Here is a 16,120-nt window from a genome sequence, read left to right on the forward strand (position 1 = left end):
CAATGATGATGGAAAACTGGTCACATTCTCCAACAAGTTTGAAAAATTGCTTTCAACATTGACCAGCATATGTTTTTCTTTCAGTTTTCACTCACAGTTTGTTCAATAAGCCTTACTACGGCAACGCCGGCTATCCGGGCTTTTACGGGGGAGCAGGAGGATATCCTACTGGAGGTTATTTCCCACAGGCGGGTGGATATTATCCGGTAAGTTGAGATATACAAATTTATTAGTTTCTTTTCAGAAATAAAATTTTCAAAATAATTGAGTGAATTATCATTTAAAGTTTACTATTTTTTTTTAAATGGTTATTAACTTGTTACTTTTTTCATAAGATAGATTAAAAGCTAAAATTTTATAAACCAATCACAGTCGATACTCTACATCATTAGAAATTAATAATAATACCAAAGATAAAGACTCCTGCCATTTATGATTTCTATTTTCTCACTTAAAACTTGAAAAAAAAAAATAAGTTGAATAATCATTCATTTTACGGGAAATACCCTTTTTTGTCGACCGGTTTTGGGCTCGATGTTGCCCATGTACTGGGCGATGTCTGACCATCGGGCAGTCTTTTGTTAAATCTGTATGATCTTTCATAAATCTGAATTTTGTGTTACAAGTAGAATACAAAATTTTGCCTAAAATCATATGAAACTAATGTGATTTCGGCAATCTCACTGTGAAGTTATAATGATAAATATAATAATTTTCATGGGGACGATGATAGATTTTTAACAAAGGTAAAAATTTAGGGCACAGAGGTATCTTTGTTAGTTACAATGTTGACAATGTTGAAAATGTTGAAAATGTTGCTGAATCTATTGCGGATTAAATTCTGTGCATTTTCTGTAATTACTACTGGTATTATTAGAAAACTTTTCCTGAATCTTATATATTTTGAAAAAATACCGGTTTCATCGGTTTTCTCAATTAAAAATACCAAAAACAGGAATTCAAAAACCGGTAAAACAGACCAACCTATTCATATTTCATATTCATGGAATGGCGGATGCAATTAACACAAAAAGTGAATTTGAGGAACATTTCGTGGCTTTATTTTCATAGAAGGCTGTTTGAGGCCCTATTTTTATCTTTTATACCGAGTGATGTAAAAATGTGAATAATATATCACAAAAAGACTATGGAACAATTCGATAACTTTCATGTTTACAGAATGCTATTTGGAACTTTCATGCTCGCATCCGAAAACAACCGGTACCAATTCTCTTTGAAACCTTTGTTCAGCTAAATGCGAACTAATGAGGCATACGTCTAAGTGGATATTGGACTTTTGGTTGCCTGGTATGAAGCCCAGTTTTCCATCGTCGCATCGACCTTTAGGCTCAGTTTATGTTCAGAATAGCAATCGTTTCTGTGAACTGTCAATGGAGCATTGTTGGTAATGATCTACATATTTCACATTTCTGGTGGCCAGCAAGAGGATAATCGGAACGGTCAAAAGTTGGTACGGCAGCCAGGATTCAGAGCACCGCAGTGAGAACTTTACTTGCATTAAACTCACATTCGTGAAAGTTCTCAACAGAAATCATATTATGTTGACCTCTGAGTAAGTTAGACAGTAAAATATTCAAATGGTGATCTATGATGTACGTAAATGATTGGCAGAAATTTTGAAGAAATATGTCAACCAGTCTTAGGTGGCAATGTCGGGTATATTTACTCTATAAGGTTCCCAAATGTTTGTCGCGTTTCACTTAAAAAAATCATTGATTTAATGATTTAACTTATTAAATCTGGGACGAATTTATGATTTTTTTGGTTTAATTCAAACGAAAGTCGTTCAAATGTGCAAAAATAGGATCATCATTTTCACACGTTAAGCGAATAATGCCTTTGATGGTGTGAAAAACAGTTTTAACACCAGAAACAACAATTAAAAATCGATAGCTCATGACATAGAGCATTTGTCGAAAATTTGCTTAAAAGTCTGTCGAAATTCTAAATTTTTTACTATTTCATAAGCTTCGGAATCTCAAATTCTTGATACTTTGAAACAAGAGTAGGCCGTCGTCAAAAAATCAAACATATGAGGCCCATTGAGACAAAGATGTATGTATAAGTGCAAAATTGATTCATTTTTAGACAATAATGTTCAATCTCCGCCTGATTGTTACTCAAACACTCAAAATTTGCTAAGCTAATAATGAAATAAATTACGAATCAAATCACCAAAAGCTTTTTAGCGAAAGAGATTTGGTTGTAAGTTTCTCAAATAGATAAATGTTCTTAAATTATAAAATTCTTCATATACTATTTTTAATCTTTGTTGAGATAAATTATCAACTTAAAAACATTAAATAATACACATTCTGAATTTCACGATCGCAGGCGTGACTCAGTAGAACAAGTTCCACATCGCCAATGGCTCCTATTCCGTGATTGACCGAGGTCATCAATTTTGTTCAAAAGTCAAAAGAGTGGTGTCTGGGTTTGTCAGCAAATTCACAATGCTCAAAATTGATGCTCTCTCTTTGAACATCAATAACGGCGTCGGCCACGTCCTATATAGTAATCAAATGATGGATTTAAAAAGACAGAAAGGATGAAAGAATGATGTTGGGCTCTAAGACCGAGGTTACCTCTGCATCCTTGCAAATAAATTGGTTGGAGTAATGGGCGAAATGGATTTGATCAGGATATACTTTTGACTAGTTTAATGATGTTAAAATGAATTTAAGTTGTAAAATCAAATTTTCCTATTTTTCCTTATGAAACTTGAAAGATGCAAAATAATTGTACGATGGTTCTATCATGTCAAGTGTTAAAGTAGTTACCCTAAGACAATCAGACAGAGTCTGATAAAAACAATTGCAAAGGTAAAATTAGAATGCAATTGATATTTTTTTTTCTAACATTAACCTTTAACATTGAAATAAAAAAATAGAATCCTATAAGTTATTATTTTTTCACATACAACTTTTCTTATTTTTAATTTTTTAATGACAAACTTTTGAAAAGTTCTTTTATTTCAACCTTTTTTAAACTGTAGAATATTACTAATTCTGATCTTATGATGAAAGTTCAAGCCAAATTTATGTTTTGGCTGATTTTAATTTTTTTAAATACATATAGGTACACGTTGATATGCAATCATTCCGTTCAAAAACTATCATAAACCTTATTTTATTTAATCTAAAATCATTTGGAAAAGTATTCAATCAGGGACATAATTAAAATCACATACATAACTAGTTGAATTGCAAATCGCTCAATATGGAACTTAACCATAACGTTGTGACCAATGAAACAACGTGAGAGTTGCTCATTAATCCTCTGAAAAAATTGTTTTTGTACCGTAGTCTGATAATGCTTGAGTCGAATATTAACTTTCATGAATAAAATGATAATTGAAGAAAACTTAGCTGTGTACTTCCATTTTTCAATGATGATCCTTCCAGGAAATCCACCGTATTGAAGATAACAGGTCTCTGCCCTTGGACATCCAAGTATAAGACTGTTCCTTCTTTCAATAGCGCTTTACATTTGATTTTATTTCGAAAATGAAAATAACAACTTATTATTTTTGTTTATGTTTCCATTACAATATTAGCTTATTAAGTTTTTTCACAATCGATTAATCTGATTGTGGTTAGCTTAATTAAACTAAGTCAGTTTTTCTTCCAAGAGCAGGGAAAAGCCCAAGGGAGTTGAATTTAATGTGATAACGTCAATTTAATGTGATTTCGTCAGATTGAGCATTTTTCATAGTTTAAAATTTAAATTGATTGAAAACATATATGAGTACATCTTAATTTGAACGTCATTTTTTATACACTTCAATCAATAAACACAGGTTGTTAGAAATGTTGACTTTTTCCCGTCAGTACGTGGTGCTGATGTTTGTAGAAAGAATGTCAATTGGAATTTCTAGGAAAAACGTTAAGAGTTGGATATCTTTATATCTACAATTTTTGCTTATACTCATTTGGCTCAAACGGCCTCATATGTATGGGAGAGTGGGGAATCATGGGCCACTTTTTTCCGTTGTTCCATAACTTCTTAACTATTAAAGATAAAATGAAAATAAAAAATGGTATGGTTTTCTACATTTTCAAGGTATCATAAGGTATTTTTTTAAAATTTTTAATAAGTTATTTTCCCCAAATTCGGACTGTTTGAAAAAAAGCAATATTTTTCGGAATTTAAAAAATGGTGGGGAATCGTGGGCCACCAAATCCAAATTGACCAAATAACATGCAAAGTTTATGAGTTGACCCAAAACTGTGATTTCCTAATTCATTTCGTCATTTTAAAGCAATTTCAGATAATGAAATAAAAAAGAGAGCTGTGTATGATCGCATAGATTCCAAAACCTGGCTCGCGAACGTTTTGGCAAAATTTCTTACATAGGATGGACAAAATATTTTTCATAACTCTTCATTAGGAATAAGAAAACTTTACAATTATTTAAAGTTCTGAATGTGTATAAAAACATAAAAATATAGGTGATTCAAGATGTGTGGCCCACGATTCCCCACAAGCTATGATTTGCAAATTGGTTGCGTTTGTGTGACTTATTGATGTTTCATCAAAAATTCCTTTTCCATGTGAAAGATCATGACAAAACTAAGATCATCAGCGTATGAGCATATTTTTGTTTTGCTCTTTAGGTTCCCCATCGATGAAGTTAGCGGGTGTTTTTTTAATTATGTAGGTAAATTTTTCTAACTTTTTTTAGCTTGATAAATAAAAGAAGCATATGATGCGTATTTCTGTCAACATCATATAGGATTATATGCTCACCCAAAGCGACGACGATGACAGTTGGTTTGAGATTTTTATCTCAACACACATCTGAGATATTAAAAGTGGCCCACATTTCCCCATGGCCCACGATACCCCACTCTCCCCTATGTTTATTTGAAAATTTTTTTTCACTCGATTCAACGATTTCTCGTATTTTAAAAAGAAAACGTTAATTTCAAGATACAGAGCATTCTAGACGAGAGCTTTAAAAAAACTATCGGATTATATAGGTGGGAATTTTTTTATTAGCTGATGATTTTTGCCGGGGGTGTTAAGATCTAAAATTTAGAAATTAATTCATTTTTACGACTTAAAAGCACATTTTTTCAGATTTCTTATCCGGTTTTTTTTTCGAGTTTGATTCGATTTGATTTTTTTGTAAATAAAATGAAACCATATTTTAAAAATATATAACTGTATATTTTCAACGGAAATCATAAAATCACATCAAAACATATTGAAGCTTTATCAGATTTCCAATTGAAATATTAAAAAATAATCAAATAATGACCTAATAATATCAGATTTCCAATTAAAAAACTTTCATCCGAAAACACCAAAGTGAGCCAACAACTCCTTTAAGAATAATGAAAGAAATAATGACAAAAAACTACTTTTTGCCTAGAAAACAAACAATGATGGAGGAAAATGATGTTATTTCAAAAGTTGTTTGATTAAAATCTTAAACCATAAAAAGCCAAAAGTTATTATCCAAAAACATCTTCCTGGTCGATAACAAAAATCTAACCTTCATTTTTATTTTATTTTAAAAAAATCTGACCGAATCTAGCTTGAAGAATAACAATGTTTCAAATCTGAACAATGACATGTGTTTTAAAGACGTTAAAAATTCCAATTTTAAATTTTAAATCTTGGGAAGGATCTGATGACCCCTGCCGCAAATTGTCAGATAATAAAAAAAAATCCCTATGTGTATGTTTAAAAAAAATGACTTTTTGCTTACACTTGTTTTTTTTATGTCTTTTGGGTCGCCAAACGTCAATGTAAAATTTAAGATGATTTAGTTGATTCCAAAATCAGAGCAACACGATTCAATTTTGTATGGAACTTTATATGGAAGACGAAATTTTTGCGTACTAAATCATCCAGAAAATTCAAATTAGCTTGAAATGTAGATTTTCTTCAATTATTTGTTTGTTTATTCTTAATTATCATTTTTTGGAAACATTATAAGAAGCTTAGACTTTCATGAAAACAGTTATGACCATTTCAAAATAAAAGATTTGAATTCAATGAGATTCAAAATGTTAGGTTTTAATGGCTAAGGCTTTCACAAATTTGAAGAAATGCGTTTATCAAGATCAAATAATTCAAAAAATCATTGGTTATGCGAAGTAGTTTTTTTGCGATAATATATTTTATAATATGGTTAAATAGCTTTAACATGAGTAATCAAAACGCTAAATTAAAAAAAAACTATATTTTGAAAAAAGATAACATTATATCGAACATCTTCTCTGGGATAAAACCCTGGGTCCTTAAAAGGCCCGTTTTGGTGCAAAACTCATCCATAATTTTTTGCAGAATTTTTTAGGAACGTTTACATGAGTAAATTTGAACATTTAGGTTTGTATGGGGAAATTGATTAACTTGTACTGAAATATCAACATCATTTTTATTTCTCTTGTGGAACCGAGCCAGTTGAAGGTTTTTGTACCAATTTATGAATTAAAGGAAATTTCCCGTTGAACAACACTGTTGAACACCTTAACTTCGTATCTTAATAGACAAAAAAGTTATTAGCTGTTTAACAGGGGTATGTCTTTTGAAATTGATAAATCATAAATTAAATTGACCCCATTGCTGGGTGCCTAACGAGGTATTCATGACTACTTTACATGCAAAACTTCGCAGGGCACAAGCAGTTTTGTCAATTGAATTCATTTTTAATCAATGTCAAAAGACATACCCCTGTTGAACAGCTAATAATTTTTTTTGTCTAAAAAGATACGAAGTTATGGTCTTGGACAAATTTCCTTGAGTGAATTTATAAATTAGCACTATTAGCAGGCTGGGTTCCACAGAAAAACAATAATGATGTTGATTTTTCAGTACAAAATATTCAATTTTCCCATACAAATCTAGAAGTTCAAATTTACTCATGCAAACGTTCCTTAAAAATTCTGCAAAAAAATATGGAAAACGAAGCTATTTGAATCCGAGAGTTTGAGAAATTAAAAAATGACCCCAAATCGACTCATTTTATTGTGCATGCAGTTATACTTTTGATATTCAGAATAAAAACTTAAGTTTTCAAAAGCAATTCAACATCAGCTTTTCATTGTATCTTCTTGAGCGATCGGAGCCAAACGGTATAAATGCAAAGTGTTAATTTTAGTTAAAGATGTTGAACAATTTCATAACTCATTTTTTCTAATGTTTACGCTGTATAGCGCCAATGTAAAACTATTGGAAGTTGTCTGTCTTACGATTCAATCAATTAAAGAAACCTCTTGGTACCCTCAATAAACATATGAGATCTAAGATTTTGCATCGTAACTAATTTTTAATGACGCCTTCTGAAACCCAAACAAAAAATACTTTTGATTCTAAATTGCCATATTGACAGTTTACTTTTTGGAATCCTCGTTACGTGACTCAAATATTATTCTCGGATAACATTCAGTAACATTTACTCATTTCCACGTTATTCATTGCGGAAAAATCGAAAAACATGTTTCGGAATACTGTCTGAAAATCTACTATCAAGTGTCTCTCAAGAACTGGAACTAAACATCTCTGACTTATGGGGATAAAACAATACGTTGTTCAATTTTCAGATTTTTTAAAGTTTTATCTGTATATAGTTTTGTCCAAAAGAAAACAACAACTTTTCGAAAAATGAAAAATCGCAAAAACGAAAACTGTAAAGCGTGTTTACTCGTAAGAAGCTTTTTTGCACTTTACCCTTTTGTAGCTTAGGACCTCATTTGGAAGTAGGGGAGATAAGGGCATAATGGCCACCATAAAGAAGACTGTTATTTAACCATAGAAATCAGCTATAATATGTGAGTTACATCGTTGTTTCGTGTTCAGCGCTAAAAAAGTCTAATTAATAATTGGATTGCACTTGAAAAGGTAGATAAAATCGTTTAAAAATGCAATTCAATTTTTTTTTCGTAAGCTGAAAATCAGTCACTGTAGGGGCATAATGAAGAACCCCACTGGGGCAGTATAAGCAACATTAATCGGGCACGATGGGCGTTTTCTGCCGTGGAATCTAGCAACGAATTTCAAACGATGAAGTCAATTGAATAATAGAGCTACACCTTGACTTGTTTCTTCTGACGATTTATCTTATAGGTTAGATGAAGAAGAGGTAATCAGTAGGCTAGAGTTCGATTCCTATTCGAGGGATTTTTTTTACATACCATTCATGATTGATTTTTTTGATTGGTACATTATACGGCTAGTAGCATCATCCGTCAAACAAAACACCAGAAACATAATGAAACAAGTCAAGCTGTAGCTCTATTATTCAGTTGACTTAATCGAGATGAATTCGCTGCTAGATTATACGGCAGAAAACGCTCATCTTGCCCTGATTAAAAGTGCTCTGTTCGCCCCAGGTCAACAAATTTAAGTAAAAACGCGTTTAAAAATTAATAAAAGTGAAAAATCATAAATTGATGATGGTGAAAATTGAGAAACAATGTGTAAATCATGTGCAGTGCGTACATTTCAGATCAATATGATTTAAAGATCATAAAAGCTAATTTGATAGTGCCCAAAAATTATAATATTTTCATCACTTGAGATCCTAGCTGGTTAATACTAAATATTTCTTTAAAGATGATAAGGATATTTCTTTTTTGGTGATAAATTAATACCATAGGTAATACGAAACAAATCCTCATGAAAATTTGTTAAAGAAAATACGTACTTTTGTAGAAAAGTTGTGTGCTAATTATGCCCCGGGTGCTCTTTTTGCCCTTATCTCCCTTACCTATTAGAAAATATATAAATTTCACATGAAAACTTTTTTTTTCTCTTCCACAGCAACAGGGAGGATACCCGGGTCAATACTACCCGGGAACGAACTCGCTCGGCGGTGGCTTCGGAGGTTATGGAGGAGGCTATCCGGGCTACGGAGGCTACGGCGGATTCGGAGGTAACGGAGGCCTTCAATCGTATCTGGGCTACACCGGTGGCAATTACTATGGAAGCCGCAATCTCGGCTTCGGCTACTATTCCGGAACCAATCCGATTGGATTGACCAGTTCCAGCTTGGTCAGCGGCTATCGGGGATACAATTGAATGTTTGAACGCCGCAATGTTATACCATTATTGTGTTGTGTTTTGTGAATGTTTGTGCAAATTTATGTGAGCGTTTGTGTTTGTACTTTTAGAAGCTTTATTTTCACACCCGGAACCCTGAAATATCATTGTGATAGACAATAATTTTAACCAAAGCGAAACTAGTGTTAATAAATTTTATTTATTCTTCTCATGCTGTTGTATTGTCCATGATTGGTACTGTATCGTTTCCTAAACTCATTACTAATTCGTGTGTATTTGAAAAACATCTGCTTGTATTCATTTATATAATTTTGGTGATATAACTTCTCATAAAATCAGTCAGATTGATTTTTGCAAATAGAACTCTTTTTAACAGCAATCAATCAAAAAGGTACAGCTAACACAAAATTCGAAGCATTTCTTGGAGGGTCAACTCGTGTTTGATCGTCCCACCCAATAAATTACATTCCCTCACTGAACGCTTGCAGTTTACCCATGAATTCCGATGAATGCGCATCGAATTGCGATGTTACACACTTTTTATTGACTGTTTCCATCTAACAACATTGTTTTTTTTTCATCCATTTTCATACAGGCTGAACAGCGCGCACGATTCCGATTAAGAATAGTGAATCAAAATTCTTCCAAACGCGGAACTTTCATTGAAATGATTGAAAAATAAATGCTTGCAATTGATGGGCATTTCGCGCAATTCCTAACAATGGTGTTTTGTTTGATATAGAAATGATGACTTCCTCTAAATCGTTGATGATTTATGTATCAAGTTGAGGCGATTATTTCGAAACGAGTTATTATCAACTTGATTCTGATAAGTTTACCGTCTAAAATTTCACAGGAATTGAAGAAGTTTTTTGAAATCAACCTAATTTCAAATGCAAACATGTGTTACATTTTAATGTATTTATTTTTCGTATTACTTATTGCAATCGTTTTGAATCGTTCAGTTCATTGATTAAATAAATATAAAAAAATCAGAAAGAATATTTATGATATCTGGGTTCAAAATGATGGATTCATTTTCAGTTTGGAATTTATTGGACTCATAATTTTTTTTAGATAGGATTTTATCTAAATACAAAAGAAACAAGTTTGGATAACTCGACAACTGATCATGCAAATGAAATCAATTTTGGCATGAGAGTGTAGTTGGGTAAGATGAATGTTTTTATGATGGTTTGGTATCCCTTCTTCTTTTCAATGGGGAAAAAGGAAGGAGGGAAGAGGGTTCTCTTGTATTTTTTTTTTTTTGCAAAACTCAAGAGTTTTTCAAGAAAATGGAGCGAAATTTTTCAAGAGGAGGGTATTTGGAAAAGAAATCGGGAAAATGCGTTATAGAGGAGGTAAGGACATAATGACCAAATTAAGAAGGACGCTAGTTTAATCAGAGAAAACAGCTACAATTTGTGAGTCACTTCGTTGTTTCGTGTTTTTTTATTTTTATTTATTTTAATTTATTTTCTTCTTTTTCATATTTTTTTAATTTTTTTATTTTTTTTCTATTTTTTTCTTTTTTTTCTTTCTTTTTCTTTTTTTTTCTTTTTTTAATTTTTTTTTAAATTTTTTATTTTTTTTTATTTTATTTAATTGAACTTTTTTTTTTTATGTGTTCAGGTACTGAAACAGTCTATTTCTATTTCTAGTTGCCAAGTTGAAGGGGTAAATCATAACTCTACTTCCTGTAACTTTAAGTGATTTCAAACGATACAAATACGACTTATTTAATCGTTTATTCATAATCAATTACTATTAGAGTAATCATTATGGTGTCTCGGGAAAATAATTTAGAAACGATCAATCTATGGTACTAATTTATGCGGGTGAACAAATGTTCTACAATGTGTAACTCAAGACCCCATACACCCAAACTTCGGGTAGTGGTCATATCACCTCTTGTCTGCTACTCCGATTCTCTACCTCCCGTGGTGCTAACTGGGGTGTGAGCAACCTTAGCGTAGATCGGGTACCCAACCCCGGTGGATGCTTTGGTCGCATGCAGACTGAGTTAGGGGGCTTCGTACGCGTTTGTTCTCCATGCCAGGGGCGGCGTGCGGAGTGCAACAACGTCCTGGTGGTGTTCGGGACCCAAAACAGCAACATCACGACGGTCCTCCTGCGAGATAGTGGGATTAGCTGCGGGCAAACATATTATAATCAACATTGGTAACTCTCAGCATGCTTCATATACTTCAGCAAGGACATGTATACCAGCACCACCTCTTGGAGAAAGTTCTTACTAGATGGAAATTTCAAGCATTGAGGTACTGAGGAAACTCTGAACATTATTTCCATCAACCGTGGGTTCGCGTCTTAACTACAAAAGTTCGTGATTGAATTTGCATTTCTATGACCACGCAGAAAATTTTGTTTATGTTTTATTTTCAACATAGGAATTTCAGCCTACTCCAACTTTTCTTCGTGTATCAAAGTATGTTGCTATGGTTCTCAGTTTGTGTTGTTTTCTGCAGAATGGAAAAAAGGTCCCGACTGATGGAATATGCTAATATATCTACAATTTGAGTTTTTAATGTCATTTGAATCGGAACAATCATTGATGGAAATTTCACTTTTTGGACAATACTGAATATTTCATAAAAGAAATCATAAGAAGGCAACAATTTACTAAGTAAATTGAGTTTAAAATCTACTCTACAATATGATTTGAGATTTATTGATGACCACATCATCATTATTGTTATTATTATTATTATCTGGAGCACGTTTGGTAAATGGAAATCAGCATTTCTCTAAAATGAATAAATTGGTAAAGGAAAAAATTCTTCGTGTGGAATTAGCTCTTTTTAATACTTTTCATTTAGGCACATCTGATTTTTTGAAAACTTCAACTCCGATAAATCAAAATTTAGTATTTAGTATAATTGTCAGATCGGGACACAAAATTTTGGTGATAATGAGCTTAACAGTTTTCGCCAGAAGCTTTCGAAATTTAGTCTAAGGCAACTTAGGTCTTCTCGATAGCATTTATTCATGTTCGTAAGAACTTTCCTCACATGGAGGCGCGTTTCATGTGTCCTTCAAGTTTCTGGGGAGTGAGGAGTATTCCTACTATTATTATATTTGCTGCGGGTCAAAGATGGTGCAAAGATCCACGCGACGAAAAGGGACTAGCGATTGGAAACTTGGAACATGGAACTGCCGATCTCTAAATTTTGTGGGCAGCACCCATGTGCTCTCCAACGAATTGAAAAGCCGCAAATTCGACATCGTAGCGCTGCAGGAGGTATGCTGGAAGGGCTCCACGGTACGAACGTACCCAGATGGTCGTGCCATCTACCAGAGCTGCGGCAACACACACGAGCTTGGAACAGCTTTAATAGTGATAAAAGGCGCGTGATCGGGTGGTGGCCGATCAACTCACGAATGTGCCGGTTGAGAATCAAGGGCCGGTTCAGAACATCAACATCAAGCATCATCAACGTGCACAGCCCTCACCTCGGAAGTACCGGTGACGACAACAACGAATTCTACGCGCAGCTGGAGCGTGAATACGACCGTTGCCCAAAACATGATATCAAGATCGTCATCGGGGATTTTAATGCTCAGGTCGGCCAGGAGGAGGAGTTCAAACCGACAATTGGAAGGTTCAGTGCACACCAGCTGACCAACGAAAACGGCCTCTGACTTATAGATTTCGCCACCTCCAAATGACTGGCCGTACGTAGCGACAGCGGAAGAGGCAGCGAGTCCGAATTTTACAGGAGATAAAGCGCCGCCTGGAGGAGGAGGAGCTCGAGGAGCTGGAGCAGCTGCATCGTTCCCGAGAAACACGAAAGTTCTATCAGAAACTCAACGCATCCAGCAAAGCAATCGTGCCGCAAGCCGAAATGTGCTAGGATAAGAACGGGGGCATCCTGACGGACAAGCGTGAGGTGATTAAAAGGTGGGAGCAGCACTTCGATGAACACTTGAACGGCGCACATGCAGGAGATCAAGACGGTGGCGGAAGGTACACAAGTCACAAGTGAGCCGAGATAGACAAAGTCTTCGACTATCTCCAGCTTGTCGACGTCGAACACTTACCCTAAGGGTCCGGCGCCGATTGACCGACGCAAGGGGTTGAGATAAAAGATCTCCACTGCTGGCGATCCGGAGCCAGCGTTTTCACTTGCTGCCAGCCAAGGATTTCGTCAACTGTGCGGATTTCAGAGGCTAGACTACGCCGCCACGAGCTTCTGAGCCTGCCTCTTTTTCGATGCCCATGTGGATTCCAGTCGAGCGCCTCTCTGCAAATCTCGTGTTCATCTCTTCGCAGTGTGTGCCTAATCCATCTCCACTTACGTTCCCGAATCTCGATTTCTAGCGCCTTTGGATGACACCGGTGGCCGTCGATCGTGACCTTGTTATTGCTGATCATGCAAGCTCAGTCAGTCTCAGAACCGCTGGCGAGTATATACTTCGTCTTGGACGAATTAATCATTAACCCAATACCACCGACTCTCTCATAGAGAATTGTACCGTTTGATAATTTGACTTTAATTTGATAAAGATACTCTTTACACAATCAAAAAGCAATCTATAAAATTCTGTGTAGCATAATAGCATGTAATATTTTGATCAGGAGTGATTATTTGACGTTTGCAGAAACAACGAGGTTCTAACGATAATAAATGCCTACAATTCAATGCTTTCGATGCTTAATGCTAATTTACCTCCTTAGCCTAGTGACAAGTCTTCCGAAAATCACTCGGAAGAAACGCTCATGATAGGTTTCTAGTTGGAAACATTCAAAGCCGATTGCTGCTGCCTGTTGTTCCCTAGAGAATCGGCAGAGCGACAATGCGAAGTCAATGTAAACAAGATTCAAAAGCGAGAGCGGACTCGCATCTAAGTCGATCTCTCAAGCTTACTACCTGGTGTATCAGAAGTGATTGAGACACTGACTGATACAAGATCCAATTCGAAAATCCACTCACTCACTCACTCAAACTCAATCAATGCGGCCTTGCATCGGTTCATACTGCCTGCGTACTTTCTGGCAAAGCGGCAGAAACATATGTTCATACGTACTGCCTGCGTGTTTGAATGACTATTTTAATCTTCCCCAACAACAGCAACAACAAAGCAAGATGTATCAGGCAGACAGCATTCGATCATCGATCAGTAAACGAGTGAGTGAGTGAGTGATTGAGCAAGAAAAGTTATTGACTGAAAAAAGAAACTGAAAATCAGGTAGCTCCTCACTCAGTTGAGAATTCCAACTGGAGAAGAAACGTCTCTCTTTCAAATTTTATTTCTTTGATTCTCGGAGCAGCGCTGTCGAACACGATCTTTGCCCCACTGGGAGATAAACCAACCGACAATTTAGGTTTTGCTTTCGCTGCTGAAAACGTTTCAGTGTCTCTCATGAGAATTGAGTGATATTCGGAAGACTGCTAGTGACGCCACTGCTCCGCCTGTTTTTGTGCTCGGGGCCCCGACATGCTGCATGCAAACAAAATCCTGTGATACATACACGTAGATTAGCTGATTTGAGAGCAAGTACGTTGGCTCAATCGTCCTTGCAGTTCAGGAAAGGAAAGATGAAACAGAACCCCTACAGCCGTGCTAAACGATTGGGTTGAAGAGCGAGTTCGTTGCTCATGTCCACGGCGACTTAAAGATTAATTAAGCCGCCGTGAATATAACCTCACAATGTCGGATAAAGGTAATGAGACATTAGTGAATGTGCAGGAATCAGCAGAGAATCGAAACTGTATGTACTGCGAGTAGGACGATAGTGCGGACAACATGGTCCAATGCGACATGTGTAACTTTTGGAGCCACTATCGGTGTGCAGGTGTCACTGACGCGGTGAAGAAAGTACCCTGGAACTGCAAGAAATGCAGTAATATGCTGAACGTTCCGAAAATAAGGAAATCGGTCAAGAAAGTTGTTTCCAAACGGACAGGCAGCGCCAAGAGCGATGCCGGGTCGGATTCCGGAAGATTGCGAGAAGGTAGAGCATCCCTTCAAGAATCCCTGAGTATCCTGGAACAGGAATCGGCTGCGATCGAGCAGCAACTGGAGGAGGAACAAGTGCTGTTTGATAGACGTTTGGCACTTGAACGTGTTATCAACGAAAAACGGAGAGCACATCACCAGAGGTAGCAAGCGGAAAAGCTTCGGCAGGAAAAGGAACAGTCAGAGGTGGAACTAGCGGACCATAAGGACTTCCTGATCCGCCAGAAACAAATGCGGGATCAGTTTCAAAAGATGAAAGCGGAGTTAAGTCGGGAATTCGAAACGGAAAGCGAAGATGAACCGCGAGATCCGGAAGTCGGTTCGGACACGACGAAGCGCTGGGTGGAGAAGCAGAATGATCCCCGTGGAGCCTACTCAAAGGAAGATGTTGCCGTACCGAAGTTTCCCATGGCCGAACGCAGAGCGTACGATGAACGGCATGATGTAACTGTTCCGGAGCCAGTGAAATATGCTCGTTCAGTAAAACAGCATCAGCAGGAACCGTTCGGAGTTTCTTCCAAAAGCGATATCCGTCCAAAATGGGATACGCCAATGAAAACGCTTAAGAGGAACCGGAAATAAATGGACCGGATGATCCGGAGTTGAATGAGCTGGAAGAGGCTTTCATCAAGAAGTTGTTGGAGCGCAAAGGTAACCTCGAGTCGTATGCACAAGCATGTCACTTGAGTGCAGGACCAACCAAGGAACAACTGGCTGCGCGGCAAGCTGCATCGAAGCACCTCCCTAATTTCCGTGGAGAACCCGAGGTCTGGCCCCAGTTCATAAGCTGCTTCGAGTACACTACAGCGGCTAGTGGATTCAAAAATGTGGACAATCTAAAAAGACTCCAGGACAGTCTACAAGGATTAACGAAGGAAGCGGTTCAAAGCAGATTACTCATGCCCGAATCTGTGCCGAAAGTGATCGAGGATCTGCGAGAACTATTCGGCAATCCGGAGAACTACTGAAATCGCTCGTGACCAAAGTGCAGAAGGTGCCAGCCCCACGAGTGGACAAACTGGAATCTTTTCTTTATTTTGGGATCACTGTCAAACAATTGTGTGATCATTTAGTGGCAGCCAAGCTGCAGGATCACCTTAACAATCCC

General features: G+C 36.3%; 1 protein-coding gene across 4 annotated transcripts in view; it reads left to right on the forward strand.

Moving 5' to 3' along the window:
• Positions 1–9,747, forward strand: part of LOC129746847 (uncharacterized) — a 47,042-nt gene extending 37,295 nt beyond the window's left edge. For 3 of the 4 annotated variants that reach the window (XM_055740745.1, XM_055740746.1, XM_055740747.1), the window contains exons 4-5: positions 85–206; positions 8,794–9,588. In XM_055740745.1, the coding sequence (XP_055596720.1) occupies positions 85–206; positions 8,794–9,051 (380 nt within the window). In that variant the 3' untranslated portion in view covers positions 9,052–9,588. Of the gene's footprint in view, positions 1–84; positions 207–8,793; positions 9,589–9,628 lie in introns of those variants that run through there. The other variant, XM_055740748.1, reaches the window with a different exon arrangement.
• Positions 9,748–16,120: the final 6,373 nt, after the last annotated feature.

This window comes from Uranotaenia lowii, chromosome 2, assembly GCF_029784155.1.
Source record: "Uranotaenia lowii strain MFRU-FL chromosome 2, ASM2978415v1, whole genome shotgun sequence".
Lineage (NCBI taxonomy): Eukaryota > Metazoa > Arthropoda > Insecta > Diptera > Culicidae > Uranotaenia > Uranotaenia lowii.